The 16,420-nt window shown below is 39.7% G+C and overlaps 1 protein-coding gene and 1 pseudogene across 1 annotated transcript; both read right to left on the reverse strand.

The window, feature by feature from the left end:
- Positions 1-14,358, reverse strand: part of LOC140516776 (probable E3 ubiquitin-protein ligase TRIML1) — a 237,614-nt pseudogene extending 223,256 nt beyond the window's left edge.
- Positions 12,435-13,408, reverse strand: LOC140516610 (probable RNA polymerase II nuclear localization protein SLC7A6OS; the record flags this gene model as incomplete). Its single annotated transcript, XM_072627618.1, is given in 2 exon segments — positions 12,435-12,697; positions 12,700-13,408. Coding segments are annotated over 2 exon segments (972 nt in total), but the record flags the coding sequence as incomplete, so codon positions are not given.
- Positions 14,359-16,420: the final 2,062 nt, after the last annotated feature.

A 16,420-nucleotide genomic window follows, 5' to 3' on the forward strand; every position in this document is an offset into this window, starting at 1 on the left:
AGTTCCCTAACAAACATTCACAGTTCCTTCAATCCTTTTTCATAGAAGACGTACTTTTGGATCTCTTCACCAACACACTTATCATCAGCATATTCTTACTCCTGGTCATGATCAGGCTTGCCCCTCATTTTCATGCGGTGTTTGTGGTGTTTGTAAGTACAGTCATCTATTCATCTCTATTCTTTCATCAAGAATACTCTAAAGTTCACTATTTCATTGAATGGCCATGCTTTTCCCTGAAGGAGGATACTCAGTTTTGGTCGGTAGGTGATTCTTGGTTTTAATCCTAACTCTTTTGATCTCTGGAATATGATATTCGAAGTTCTCTGATCCCTTAGCGTAGAAGCTGGTAGATCTTTTGGTATCCTGATTGCAATTCCACACTACTTGAATTGTTTCTTTTTTTGAAATTATTTTTATTTCTTTTCAGCGTTCTGCAAAAATTTCCCTACATCATAGATGTTTTTCGCCTTCCTCAACTTCTTACACCCCCTCCTTTTTCACTCCCTCCCTTAGACATTGTGCAGTCTTATATTCGTGTCTATTTTGAGGTTAGATTTATCAGCTTCAGAGAGGGAGAGGTTAAGATACCCCACTAGTATAGTTTTGCTCTCTGTTTCTTCCTGTAACGCCCTTAACTTCTCCTCTAAGTCTCTGGATGCCATACCACTTGTAACATATATATTTAGTCATGAAACTGTTTTGTTGTCTATGGTGCCGTTTAGCAGGATATGGCTTCCTCCCTTTTGTCTTTTGATTAGATCTATTTCTGCTTTTGCTTTGTGATCAGCAGTGCTTTGTGCTATCCCTGTTTTTTCTACATCAGGTGAAGCACAATATATTCTGCTCCAACCTTTTACTTTTACCCTGTGTGTATGCCCCAGTTTCAGATATGTTTCTTGTAAAGAACATATTCTTAGATTATGGGTTTTAATCCATTCTGCTATCCGTCTCCATTTTATGGCATAGTTCATCCCATTCACATTGACAGTTATGATTACTTTCTATGTCTTTCCCTCCATCTTCTTTCCCCCTTTCATGTGTTTAATTTTCCCTTTTACCTTTCCCTCCCCAAGAGAATTTTAAGTTTTGACCACTACCTCCCTCAACATTTCCTCCTTTTTTCAAGCCCCATCGCTTTTACCCCCCTTTGCCCTTACTACTTCTTCCCTCCCTTTTAGCCTCCCTTCCCTTTTCTTTCTCCCATCCCCTCCTACTGCTTATGGAGCTAGTTAGATTTCTATACTTAAGTGAGTTTGTTGATCCCTCCTAGAACCAAATCTGGTGAGAGTAAATCTCAAACAATTCTCATCTGCCCCTATTCTTTCCCTCTACTATAATATATTTCTGTGACTCTTCCTGAGGTAATAACCTTTTTCTGCCTCCTCCTTTTCATATCTCCCATTCCAATCCCTTCCCACCCTTAAATCACTTTGTGATCATGAAATCATTTACTTTAAACCCACTCCCTCTATGTCTGTATATCGCTTTTATATATCATAATAAGTCAGCCCTCCACGCAAGTCATATCATCATTTCTTTGATGGCACATTCCTCTTCCACAAAGAAGGAAGAACGCATGTCATAACAAATATACATTTTGCAAGATTAACAAATATGATCTTTCCTCTGTAGGGATGTAAAGAGTTTGCCAATATTTCATAACAAGTTTTTTTTCCTCTCTTTTCATTTTTTTTATGCTTCTCTTGAGACTTGTGTTTGAAGATCGAAGTTTCTATTCAGCTCTAGTCTTTTCATCAGGAATGTGTGGAAATCCCTTGCCTGAAATATTACCTCATTTTCGCTTTGTTGTAGTCCCAGCTCCTTTGCCTTACAGAATATCATATTATAATCCTTTTTTAATATAGAAGTTGCAAGGTCCTGTGTGATCCTGACTGTAGCTCCTCGATATTTGAATTGTTTCTTGTTGGGGGTGTAAGCTCAGTTCCATGTGGACAGTCTCGGACGGGTAAAGGTGGGAGCTTCTAAATCTTAGAGCTCTCATGAGGCCCCCCAGGAAACAGCAGGGAATTGAGGAGTGAGATCTCGTGCATTTCCGCCTCTTCCCGTGAGAAACGTGATGGGAGAGAGCATCCTCACCCTCGAGACTGGCCCGGATCTGAGCACACCTATTGTTATCTAACAGGCACGGTATTCAGGTGCAAACTATATGGCAGGAGAGCTTAAGTAGGGTCAGGAAAGCCTGAAGGCGCTCTTAGCGCTGAGGGGCCCTTACAGGACAGAAGGCCTCTTTTCCTCTCTTCGCTCTTCCCCCCCCCCTCTCCCCACTTCCACTTCTGCTTTCATTCTCTTACTGTAAGATTTTGCCTCCTTGGGAGATTTCTCTCTCTCTCCTAAGGAAGAGTTCCCCCTGCACATGTAACCAGGACCCTGAATAAAGCCTAACCCTTGTTCGACTCCGGAAAGTCTCTTCTCTCATACGTTTATCTGGTTTGACCAGCCGAAGACCTACGATAGGTAAGGTAAGACTCGGGTAGCCCTCAGGCCTCTAGGCCTGGCAGTTTCTTTCTGGCTGCTTGTGGTATTTTCTCCTTCACTTGATAGTTCTGGAATTTGGCAACAACATTCCTTGGTATTTTCAACTTGCGATCCCTTTCAGGAGGTGAACGGTGGATTCTTTCGATGACCATTTGGCCCTCTTAATCTAGGACTTCTGGGAAGTTTTTCATGATGATTTCTTGGAAGATATTGTCCAGGCTTTTGTTTTTGCATAATGGCTTCCTGCTAGACCAATAATTCTTAGATTTTCTCTCCTGGAACTATTTTCTGGGTCACTTCTTTTTCCAATGAGATATTTTACATTTTCTTCTATTTTTTTATTCTTTACATTCTGTTTGACTGATTCGTGATGTGTCATAAGAGTCATTAGCTTTTACTTGCTTGATTCTGTTTGTCAAATTGCTTTCTTCAGTTAACTTTTGCATCTCCTTTTTCATCTGTCCTATTGTTCCTTTTAAGGAGTTATTTTCTCCAGGTAGTTTTTGTACTTCCTTTTCTGTTCGTCCAGTTTTCCCAGTTAAGTTTTGTGTTTCTTTTTCTATTACCCAATTTTCCTTTTAAATTCTTCCGTGATTAGTCTGTTTTTACGCTGTTATTTTCTTCAACACTTTTTAGCAAGCATTTGACTCCTCTGTTTTCATTATTTTCTTTCATCACTTTCATTTCCCTTCCCAATTTTTCTCTACTTCTCTTATTTGATTTTTTTCCCCAAACCTTAAACCTACTGCACTCTGAAGCCCATATATTGGACAACATTGGCCTCCCCCTCCCTTGCTCAAGCTCCTCTTAAAGGCTATACTCTGGACCCCGCTAGCTTAAGAGTGACCTTCAATAGAAACTGTTGCTGTTTCCCTTCAAGCTCGATTTAGTTATTTTTTCTTTGGCTCATTAAAGCCGCCATCCTCCTGACAACTTCCTAAGCAGGCCTATTCACTGAATGGGCATTACCTCACCCTAAGTGAGATTCTAAATAGGCCTTAGTTCTCATACTGGGCCATCTCCAACCAGGCTGATGAATATCTGATCACTAGGTCCAAATGGATCTGGAGGAGAAAGTGAGGCTGGTGACCTTGCACAGCCATCTCTCACTCAAAACAAAGTAAAGTGCAAGTCATATAAGCATTACTCTGATGACATGATCTTCAATGGTATGATAGGACAAACACAACAACAATCCTCTTCATGATTTTCATCGTCATTGCAGTATTATCAAATGCCCTAGCACACCCAGAATGGCTTTCTAGCACAAGTTCTTTGATCTCTTTTGAAAAAGGAATGCATCTTTTAAGGGATCAACAATCTTACCGTCATTAGAAGGAAGTAAATGCAATCAGAGAAATTAGCACAAAATTCAACAGACAGAAATCGTATTTTCTGAAAAAAGTAATACAACCTCCTAGTTATACCACCAGACTGAAAGAACACAAATTTCTGAGTAGTCGAGTGGCTCTTAAGAAATAGCTACTCAGAATCCTGTCCAAGCAATCAAAAGTTCCTTCTCCTCAGCAAACCCCCAAAGCAAAATGTCAACCTCCCACAATATATAACTAAGAGTTAGCTCCTGATTGGCTCAGAGTCAGTAGGCATGAAACCAACACGACTCAGCACAGATGTGAACCACCAGATTTCAAAGGAGAACAATTATTTGGAAGTTTTCAATGAGCCCAGGAAACAATTCCGGAAAGAAAACAACAAAAAATCCCACTTTACTTGGGTTTGCAATCATCATCATCATCGTCATCTACACATTCTCCTAGCAATTATTCTTAAGTTCAACCACTGGATTAGGATCTATGGTATATACACAGAAATATTGAGCTCAGCATTGTACCATATTTAAAGAATTCATGAAAATCATGATGAAAGTGAATGAGAAGTAGATTGCTTCTGGTAAGCACTAGCATCTAGAATCACTCAAAGAGAAATCAAAGGCATACATGTATTTAGAAATCCACATTAAGTCAACAAATGATGAATAAATGTTTAATAAACACCCACTATGATGTGTCAAGCACTCAGCTAAGTTCTGTGCTTAAACAAGGGGAAAAAAATTTAAAAAAATAAAAATAAATTTAAAAAAATAGAAGCTACTATGGAATAATATGTACAGATCACTCTAAATATATGATAAATGGGACTTAATTATCAGAGTGAGTACACTTGAATTAATAGAAGTTAAAGAAGGCTTCTTATAGGAGATAGAGATGTATATATTTACTTTGTAAAAAAAACAAATTCCTACTAAATGCATGTTGCGTAGAAGAATTAAAATGAATGGGGAAAACTATAAAACAAAACAAAAAATAACATAATACAAAAGAAAATGGTCTGTTTCTGTCTGCAAACCAATTCCATAGTTCTTTGTCTAGATGTGGAAGGTGTTTTCCCCAAAAAGGCCATTGAAAATTTTTTTAAGTCCATGCGTTTCAAAGAAGTACTAAGCCTACCAGAAAAATTCCTCGCACACTGTGGTTGCTGCTGTGTACAAATCTCACCTACTTCTGTGCCTTTCACTCGGCATCACTTCGTGAACATCTTTCCAGGCATCTCCGAAGTCTTTCTGTTCATAGTTTCTCATAGCACAATAGTATTCCATTATATTCATATACCACGATTTGTTCAGCCATTCCATAATTTATGGGCATCCCCTTGATTTCCAGTTTTTGGCCATCACAAAGAGAGCTACTATAAATATTTTCGTACATGTGGGAACTTTTGCCATTTCTGTGACCTCTTTGGGATAGAGTCCCAGAAGCGACATTACTGGATCAAAAGGTACACATACTTTTGTAGCCCTTTGGGCATAGTTCCAAAGTGTTCACCAGAATTATTGGATCAGCTCACAGCTCCACCAACAGGGAATTAGTGTTCCAACTCTCCCACATCTTCTCGAACGTTTCTCATCTTCCTGTTTTGTCATGTTGGCCAATTTGATAGGTGTGATGTGGTACCTCAGAGTTGTTTTGATTTGCATTCCTCTAATCAATAGTGATTTAGAGCATTTTTTCATATGATTATAGATAGCTTTAATTTCTTCCTCTGAAAACTGCCTGTTCATATCCTTCGACCATTTATCAATTGGGGAACGTCTTGCATTCTTGTGCATTTGATTCAGTTCTCTACATATTTTAGAAATGAAGCCTTTATCACACACACTAGTTGCAAACATTCTTTTCCAGTTTTCTGCTTCCCTCCAAATTTTTTTTTATTTTTTTATTTTATCTTCATTTTTTTAGTTTTCTACAATCACTTCCATATATCTTAGCTTTTTCCCTTCCCTCCCTTCCTATCCTTCTACCTCCCCACCCCATCCCTGAGACAGCATACAGTTTTATGTAGGTTCTACACATAATTTTCTATTAAATATATTTTTAGCTTAGTCATATTCCATAGAAGAATTAAAGTCAATGGGAGAAATCATTAAAAAAAGCCTAAAACATAAAGAAAGAAAATGATCTGCTTCATTCTGCGATCAAATTCCCTAGTTCATTCCCTAGATGTGGAAGGCATTGTGCCTTAAGAGACCACTGGGAGTTATTTAAGTCCCTGCATTGCAATGAAGTACTAAGTCTACCAGAAAAATTCCTCTACATTGTGGTGTTATTGCTATGTGCAGAGTTCTTCTGGTATGGCTCCTTTCACTCAGTATGAGTTCATATAAATCTTTCCAGGCCTTTCTGAAGTCTTCCTGTTCATCATTTCTTATGGCACAATAGTATTACATTACATTCATATGCCACAATTAATTCAGCCATGCCCTAATTGATGGGCATCCCCTTGATTTTCAGATTTTGGCCACCACAAAGAGAGCTGCTATAAATATTGTTGTACAAGTGGAATGCTTTCCCGTTTTTATGGTCTCTGTGGGTTGCAATCATAGAAGCGGTATTGCTGCATCAGAGGGCATGCATATTTTTGTAGACCTTTGGGCATAGTTCCAAATTGCTCTCCACAATGTTTACATCAGCTCACAGCTCCACCAACAACGAATTGGTGTTCCACCTCTCCCACATCTTCTCTACCATTTTTCATCTTCCTGTTTTGTCATATTAGCCCATCTGATAGGTGTGATGTGGTATCTCAGGGTTGTTTTGATTGGCATCTCTCTAACCAATAGTGGCTTAGAGTTTTTTTTCCTATGATTATACGTAGCTGAAAACTACCTGTTCATATACTTTGGCCATTTATCAGTTTGAGAATGACATGTATTCTTGTACATTTGACTCAGTTCTCTATATATTTTAGAAATGAGGCCTTTATTGCAGACACACATTGTCAAAATTCTTTCCCAGTTTTCAGCTTCCCTTCTAATCTTGGTTGCTTTGGGTTTTGTAGTGCAAAACCTTTTCAGTTTAATGTATTCAAAATTATGCATTTTGCATTTCATTAGTATTTCTATCTCTTCTATGGTCAAAAATTCTTCTCTTTTCCATAAATCTGATAAACACACTATTCCTTGCTCCACTAATTCGATTATAGTATCAATCTTTATACCTAGATCATGTACCCATTTGGACTTTATTCTTGTGTACGGTGTCAGGCATTGGTCTATGCCTAGTTTCTACCACACTGTTATCCTGTTTTCCCTACCATTTTTGTCAAACAGTGAGTTCTTACTCCAGAAGCTGGGGTCCTTGGGTATATCAAAGAGTGCATTGCTATATTCATTGACTACTGTGTCTTGAACATTTACCCTATTCCACTGATCTTCCCTTCTGTTTCTTAGTTAGTATCAAGTATTTTTGATAACTGCTGCCTTATAATACAATTTGAGATCTGGCAGAAATGGGCCACCTTCCCTATCATTTCTTTTCATCAGTTCCCTTGATATTCTGGATATTTTGATGTTCCTGATGAATTTTGATACTATTTTTTCTGGCTCTATAAAATAATATTTGGTAGTTCGATTGTTATGGCACTGAATAAGTAAATTAATTCAGATAGAATTTTCATTTTTATTATATTGACTCAGCCTACCCACGAGCAGCTGATGTTTTTCCACTTAACTTATATCTGACTTCATTTGAGTGAAAAGTGTTTTGGAATTGTTCTCATATAGTCCCTGGATTTGTTTTGGCAGGTAGACTGCCGAATATTTTATAGTGTCTACCCTAACTTTACATGGGATTTCTTTTTCTATCTCTTGCCGTTGGGCTTTGTTAGTAATATATTGAAGTGCAGAAAATTTGTGTGGGTTTATTTTGTAACCTGCAACTTTTCCAAATTTGTTTATCATTTCAAATAGTTTATTTACTTGATTTTCTGGGATTCTTTAAGTATATCATCATATCATCTGCAAAGAGCGATAACTTAGTTTCTTCTTTGCCTGTTCTAATTCCTTCAATTTCTTTTTCCTCTCATTGCTACGGCTAACATTTCTAATACCATATCGAATAATTGTGGTGATGATGGACATCCTTGTTTCACCCTTGAACTAACTGATATCGCATCTTGTTTATCTCTATTGCATATAATGCTTACTGACGGTTTTAGGTAGATATTGCTTATTATTGTATGGAAAGTTCCATTTAGGCCTATGCTATCCAGCGTTTTTTAATAGGAATGGGTGTTGTATTTTGTCAAAAGCTTTTTCTGCATCTATTGAGATAATCATGTGGTTTCTGCTAGTTTTGTGGTAGGTATGATCAATAATGCTAAGAGTTCTATTAATATTGAATCAATGCTGCATTTCTGGAATAAATTCTACCTGATCATAATGTATTCTTCTAGTGATAAGTTGCTGTATTCTTTTTGCTAAAGTCTTATTTAAAAATTTTGCACCTATAATCATTAGAGAAATTAGTCTGTAACTTTCTTTCTCTGTTTTAGCTCTTCCTGGTTTATGTATCAAAACTATATTTGTATCATAAAAAGAATTTGGGAGGACTCCTTCCACAATCTTCCCAAATAGTATATATAATATTGGAATTAACTGTTCTTTAAATATTTGATAGAATTCACTTGTAAATCCATCCGGCCCTGGAGATTTTTCCATTGATGGCTTCTTCAATTTCTTTTTATGAGATGGTATTTTTCTTTGGATGACTATTTCCCCCTCTGCATTCAGGAATTCTGAGCAGATTTCCTTGATGATCTCTTGGAAGTTATTGTCCAGGCTCTTTTTTTCATCGTGGCTTTCTGGTACACCTAGAGTTCTTAAATTTTCTCTCCTGTATCTATTTTCTAGGTTCGTTGTTTTTCCTAATTAGATCTTTTACATTTTCTGCTATCTTTTCATTCTTTAGATTTTGTTTGACTGATTCTTGATATCTCATGGAATCATTATCTTCTACGTGCCCAATTGTAATTTTTATCAAATTGTTTTCTTCAGTTAAATTTTGCATCTCCTTTTCCATCAGTCCAATTATTCCTTTTAAGGAATTATTTTCTCCAGTTAGTTTTTGTACTTCCTATTCCATTTGTTCAATTTTCCTTTTGAAGGAGCTGTTCTCTTCAGTGAACTCTTTGTTCATACTTTTAAATTCTTTGGCCATTTTTTCTTCTCTTTCTCTAGTTTGACTTTTAAAATCCTTTTTCAGCTCTTCCAAGAGTGGTCTTTGTGCTTGCCACCAGTTCATAGTCCCTTCTGCACTTTCATATGGGAGTACAGTCTCAGTGTTGACTTCTTTGATATTTGGATTTTGGTCCTTGTCCCCATAGAAAGATTCTATGGTCTTTTCTTTCCTGCTTTGCTTCTTACTCATGATAACGAGGCTTTGCGTGTTGTGGCCTCTGGTTCTTTCAGCTAGAAGTTAAAGAAGCTGGAGCTTAGCTGGCTGGTGTGAGAAAGCAGAGGCCAGGTGAAGTCTTTTTGTGTTTCCCCAGAATTGCCCTGGAGCTGGCTTCTTAAGTGTGGGGGAGAGGTGGTCTGGCCAGGGGTGGTCTCTTCTGCTGAGCTAGAGCAAAGATAAACTCAGCGTTTGGTTATCCTGCCTGCCCTCGTGTCTTTCTCTTTTCCCTAGGGTGCTGATGCACTCCTAGTGTCCTTTTGTTGGTGGTTGCAAGCCTCCACCCCCCTGAGGCTCTGGTTGTCCTCCTGCTTCCCTGAGGTGGGACTGTCTGGGACAGTTCTGGGTCCTGCGCTGTTTCTCTTCTTTCACAGCAGAGAGGAATCCTCCTTACCAGTTTTCCTAACCTCACATGCTACGAGACTTTTGCCCCTTCTGTTGATCCCACTCATCTAGGATTTTTCTGGGGAAATACTTTATGCTTCTTTCAAGGTCAAGAGGGAGAGGGGTAAAGAACATTTACAGATAGCTCCTCCATTGTGGCTCACACAAGTTCAAGTAGGTGACTTACAGCCATTTATTCTGTAGGCTGCTGGTCTCAAGAGCAGCTGCTGCAGGTACCTGGGACTCTGTGGCTCCTGTGAGAGTCCTTTCCTGGGCTGATATGCTCAAGATTCCTCAGTGCACTCTCTGCCTCAGACTGCCCAGGCCTTCCTGCTTAGCCCTCCCTCCGTGGGGACGTGCTGTGCTGTACCCTGTGTGCTCCTCCACTCCCGTGGACACAACCTTCCTCTCCATCTTCTAGTCTGTCCTGACTGTGAATTTGCCACAGTGTGTCTCCTATTGGATTCCCCTCCTCCAAAATTTGGTCAGCTTCTCTTTATAGAGGTATGTGAAGGAGTTTGTCTGAGAACTTAGGTGAGTAGTTGCTCTCACTCTGCCATCTTGGCTCTGCCCCTGGAGACAAAGTTTTAGTTGAAACACAGAGGAAACAGGGGATGTCAGTATGCAGAGTGGAGAAGAAGAATGTCCAGATTAAAGGAGGAATTGGTGAGAGAAAGATTAGAGCTGAGGCATGGAGTGACTTTCACTGTTGTTGTTGTTGTTGTTGTTGTTGTTGTTGTTATTTTTCAATAATATATAGATTTTTCAGTTCTCAGTATTCATTCCACAAGAAGAGTGACTTGCTTATGAATCAGCCAGTTAGTCAGTGTCATTAGTTAAAGAGGGCGAATAAACATAGCTTTAAAAGACGCACAGTTTAAAGCTGTGAAGGGCTTCAGAGTTTCTAGATTCACAGTATGCTGACAAAAGGCAAGAAAAGTTCATAGAAATTATATTAAGACTCTACAAACAATTTAGATGAATTAATGAAAATATAATCATTAAATGTTTGCTTTCTGCGAAACTATAAGATGAGCATTTGGGACACGAATAGAAATGGAAGACATCCTATACTCTCAAGATACTCACATCTCAATAGTTGGACGCAATGCATAGTGTTTTAAATCTAATTCAAATGGAGAGGTTATGAAGTTTTCAATGTACAGCAACAAAATACACAATAAGGGAATCTTCGTTAACATCATTTTTATATCTCTTTCTCAGGTTGAACCATACTTTCACAAAGTTTGAAAAAACAATAAACTGCTTAGGAATTGCTAAAAAAAAAAAAAAAGATTGGAAAGAAATTTGGCAGAAAGTAGGCACAGACCAACATGTTATACCACATAATAACATAGAATAAAAATAGGATTATGTTTTCCACATAGAGGATTATACCATAAGCAAATTAAAGGAGCATGAAAATCGGCACTTGCCTGTTCTATGGATAAGGGAAGTTTCTGTAACAAGATATATATTGTATTAAGGGAGGTGAAGTGTGTAATTTTGATTATGTTGAACGAATAAAATTAAACAAGCCAAACTAATGAACTTAAAATTGAAAGCAATAAAATGGGAAAAGCATTGTATCACAAGTTTCTCTTATAAAAGCTTCAATTATCAAATGTGGAAAATACTGAAAGAAGTCAATAAAAAATAACATTTTTTCCTTCACTAGATAAAAAAAAAAAAAACAAGTATACGTATATCAGTTATCAGTTGAAGAAATCAAAGCTATCAGTTTTCAAAGGAAAAATGCTCTTAATAATAATTAGAGAGAAGCGAGTTAAAACAACGTAGTAACTGTTTCACATTGATAAAATGGGCTAATATAAAAGAGAAAGGAAAATAGGCAATGATGGAGAGGCTATGGAAAAAAATATTTACACTAATTCACAGTTTGTGTATTTGTCAACTTGTCCAACCACTCAGGAGAAAATTTGGAATCCATGCTAATATAAGACCTGGTGCTCTTGATACCACCACTGCAGTCTACCCATAGGGGTGGAATTACTTTTACAGAATCCAGCTATCGAAAAATACTGAAAATCATATTTTTAAGTTTAATACAGTTATGTTTCCAACAATACTACCCCACGAATAACAAGTTTTTCTTTCCTCTATGCAGCTGTGTACCCCAAAATTCACTAAGTATTCTCAGTCTTGACATACATTTGCCCAGCTGCAGGTGGCTACCAAAATCAGGAATTAAGTATCTCACTGGCTTCAAAAGTTTCCCTTTTCTCACTAAGATTCAATCTTAGGAATGCTGTATATTTGAAAACGTAAAGTCAATTCTTTCCACGGGAGGGGAAAATCGTTCAGATTCAAAAAAAGGGCTAAAGTAAAGTGTGGGAAATATACCTTCTGGCAGTGTCAGGAGAAAGAGGATTTTCCTCTGATACCGGTGGGTGATACTGCCAGTAGAGGAAACAGAGATCTGATTTCTTTAAGCTTTTTATTTACTTGTTTATATATCTATTTAATCATTTCAAAAAAAAAATTCTTACTTTATTTATTTATTTTTATTTTATTTGTTTTATTAATTTGATCGATAAAAATTTATTTCTTGATTCCTTTCCCCTGTAGCAGAAAATTGTCTAGAGGCCAGAATTAGACTACAGAGCCGAACATCCCCACATGCTTATTTTTTCTCCTTTCCCCTTCCAAGGTAATTGACAAGACTCTGCGGCAGAGGCAGGGGCACAGGCAGGGACAGCAGCAGCAGCCAAGAGGCTGACGTGTATGGGCAGAGCCACCAAAGCAGTCATTCCAGGTAAGTGTCAAATGCTTCAGTGATCCTCAGTCAGAATCAAAGTCCTGGGAGCCGTCATAGTCAAACTCTTGGAGCACATCACAAGGATATTTGTTCCATTTCCTTGGTCTAATGACACTTCTTTCCTCATCAGTCAAACTGCCATATTCTTCATCAGACCCTCCACTGCTCTCTCGGTCATTGCTTCCTTCTTCCTCATTGTTTTCATCTTCTTCTTCATCATCATCTTCTTCAATTTCCTCTGCTTGATCATCTGCTTCCAGCTTGCACTCCTGACTGTAGGACTGTCCAGCAGTTTATTTTCAGTCAATCCTGGCGCAGACGTCTCCACGTCCTTTAGGTCATAATCATAGTCTGCTTCTTCCTTGTCTCGATGCTCTGTTCCTTTTCCATCCTTGCAGACGGCCTGTAGCTCCCGGATCACCCTGAATGAACTAGAAATGATCACATGTGGATGAGATTTCTCAGGGCAGGTAGCAGGAATGGAGAGGGTCTCTATCTGAACAGCATCATCATGAATGATATGACGGAGTTGGAATTTTTTAGTGCCTCCTCTCTGTGAAGTTTGTGTGGCAGCTTCAGAGTCTGGCTTGTCTGTGTCAGCCCTGCCAGCAGACCCCACAGCTGGCAAGGTTGCTTCTCCCTGTTCATATGCGGCCTGGCTTTTAGAGAGCAGGGGATGGCGGTCATCTTGCCAGGTCAGCAGCTTTGCAGTGAGGAGTTCGTAACGCATTCTCGGATGGCTTTCCAGAGAAGGAGTCAGGGCTCTGGTGGCCTTCTCTCTGGTCATGGCTTGTCTGGCATGCTTCTGAACAAGGTCATCCCGGGAGAGCCCCGTTGTCGCCAACTTCAAGATGTTCTCCTCGAGGGACCCTGGCTCCACCACCTCTGCCCCCTCTTCGGAGGCCCCCATCTGTAGTTGTTTAAACGCCAGCATCAGGAACTCGTTGGGACTCGCGCCGCACTTCCATCTCACCTGAGGCACCATGGGCGCCACACCCGCCTTCCTGGTCTTCTCATTCTTCTCCTTGACTTCGAAAGCCATTCGTGGCAGATTATAGATTTGTTGGGGCAGCTTGGCCTTGTTCTCCTTCAGCTTGACATGATTGTGTCTGGATTTCTCCTTCCGTCTTTGCAAAGATGGATATTCTTCATCCTTTAGGAACTGCAGCATTTTCCCACATTCAGAAAGAATGGAATGCCTCTCAGTGTCCTCATCCCGCTGAAGGAGGGTCTTTCTCTCACTTGGCCGAAAGCCCTTTCAAACTCCTCTCTTTTGTTCGCCAAGGCAGTGAGAGCCTCCTGGAGCTTGTCCTTGCCCTTGCCAGTGGCTGTTTCCAGGAGAAGCACTTGGTGATCCTTGTGCTCTGGAACTAACAACAGGAATCAGTGAAGACCCTCTGGTTTTCCTCACAGCACTGCCCTTTTTCCTCGTCTTGATCACAACTAGTCAGACTCACCGTACTCTGGCGCAAATGACGTCGGAGCACTTGACTAGTGAGGGACAGATTTTGCCGGTTCCTGTTGGGTCCCAAGTCACTGACTTTCAGAAGCCCTCGGCATCGCGGACAAGTCATGCTTTCATTGGCTCCCTCACTGTACTGGATAAGACACACTGTACAAAAGCTATGGCCACATTGGACAGTCACTGGGTGAGTGAAGTAGCCCTGGCACATCAAGCAAGTGAGCTCCGTCTTCAGATTTTCAAGTAGGGCCCTTGAGTCCGTGTTCTTAGGATTCTGATTCCTTCCTTCTCAGAGCTTCCACTCAGGACAGGACAGAGAATGCGAACTATTCTGTTAGAGCTCTGGCAGCAACTGATACTGCCCCAGAGCTGTGGAGGCCTTTGAAGGAGGCCTCCCCTACTTAGTCCCGCCCTTGCCTCCACCCACCAAGGCAGGGGAAGGCCTCCGTGGGCAGGGGACAACCAGGCTCTGCTCTACATCTCATTTCTCCAAGCTAGCACGTGATGTTGACTCATATCACTATGTCTCTTCCATTTCTCAAATGCCACAATCCTTGCAGATGAGTTACTCTCCATGTGTTCATGAAAGCCCCCTTCTTGCTGGGTATACTTCTTTATTCCTCGAGCAAAATGTCAAGCAGATGTATTTTTGGTCACACTTCGGTGACTTCCGCCACTGGACTGGGAGTCCAAAGGGTGGGCGTACATGGCACCACATTCGCTGTTTTCTATCTGAGCTCGTGTGGGCAAGTCGCTCAGTTGTCAGAGCCTGGCTTTCCTTTTGATTGCAACGCCAGGGCTGGATTCACTCAGGAGTTCTTAACCTGGATTCCCAGATGGCCACGGGGTGCATAAAGGGATTTGATGGGGTCTGTGAAAGTGCAGGTTTTTTTTATTTATTTATTTATTTATTTAACTTTTAACATTCATTTTCACAAAATTTTGGGTTCCAAATTTTCTCCCCTTTTGTCCCCTCCCCCCACCCCAAAACACCGAGCATTCTAATTGCCTCTGTCTGCCCGTCTGCCCTCCCTCCCTCCCCACCCCTTCCCTTTCGAAGGCAAGCAATTCAATTTAGGTCAAATCTGTGTAGTTTTGCCAATGACTTCCATAATAGTAGTGTTGTGTAAGAACTAATCATATTTCCCTCCATCCTATCCTGTCCCCCATTACTTCTGTTCTCTCTTTTGATCCTATCCCTCGCCATGAGTGTTGACCTCAAATTACTCCCTCCTCCCCCTGCCCTCCCTTCCATCATCCCCCCCAGCCTGCTTATCCCCTTATACCCCACTTTCCTGTATTGTAAGACAGGTTTTCATACCAAAATGAGTGTGCATTTTATTCCTTCCTTTAGTGGAAGGTGATGAGAGTGAACTTCATGTTTTTCTCTCACCTCCTCTCTTTCTCCCTTCACTAATAAGCCTTTTTCTTGCCTCTTTTATGAGAGATACTTTGCCCCATTCCATTTCTCCCTTTCCCCTCCCAATATATTTCTCTCTCACTGCTTGATTTCATTTTTTTAAGATATGATCCCATCCTCTTCAATTCATTCTGTGCACTCTGTCTCTGTGTGTGTGTGCATATGCATGTGCATGTGTGTGTGTGTAATCCCACCCAGTACCCAGATACTGAATAGTTTCAAGAGTTAAAAATATTGTCTTTCCATGTAGGAGTGTAAACAGTTCAACTTTAGTAAAGTCCCTTATGACTTCTCTTTGCTTTTTACTTTTTCATGCTTCTCTTCATTCTTGTGTTTGAAAGTCAAATTTTCTTTTCAGCTCTGGTCTTTTCATCAAGAATGCTTGAAAGTCCTCTATTTCATTGAAAGACCAATTTTTCCCCTGAAGTATTATACTCAGTTTTGCTGGGTAGGTGATTCTTGGTTTTAGTCCTAGTTCCTTTGACTTCTATAATATCCTATTCCACACCCTTTGATCCCTTAATGTGGAAGCTGCTAGTTCTTGTGTTATCCTAATTGTATTTCCACAATACTTGAATTGTTTCTTTCTAGCTGCTGGCAATATTTTCTCCTTGACCAGGGAACTCTGGAATTTGGCCACAACGTTCCTAGGAGTTTCTCTTTTTGGATCTCTTTCAGGTGGTGATCTGTGGATTCCTTGAATATTTATTTTGCCCTCTGGTTCTAGAATCTCAGGGCAGTTTTCATTGATAATTTCATGAAAGATGAAGTCTAGGCTCTTCTTTTGATCATGGCTTTCAGGTAGTCTCATAATTTTAAAATTGTCTCTCCTGGATCTATTTTCCAGGTCAGTTGTTTTTCCAATGAGATATTTCACATTATCTTCCATTTTTTCATTCTTTTGGTTTTGTTTTGTGATTTCTTGGTTTCTCATCAAGTCATTAGTCTCCATCTGTTCCATTCTAATTTTGAAAGAACTATTTTCTTCGGTGAGCTTTTGAATCTCCTTTTCCGTTTGGCTAATTCTGCTTTTGAAAGCATTCTTCTCCTCATTGGCCTTTTGAACCTCTTTTGCCAATTGAGTTAGCCTATTTTTCAAGGTGTTATTTTCTTCAGCATTTTTTTGA

This window comes from Notamacropus eugenii, chromosome Y, assembly GCF_028372415.1.
Source record: "Notamacropus eugenii isolate mMacEug1 chromosome Y, mMacEug1.pri_v2, whole genome shotgun sequence".
NCBI lineage: Eukaryota > Metazoa > Chordata > Mammalia > Diprotodontia > Macropodidae > Notamacropus > Notamacropus eugenii.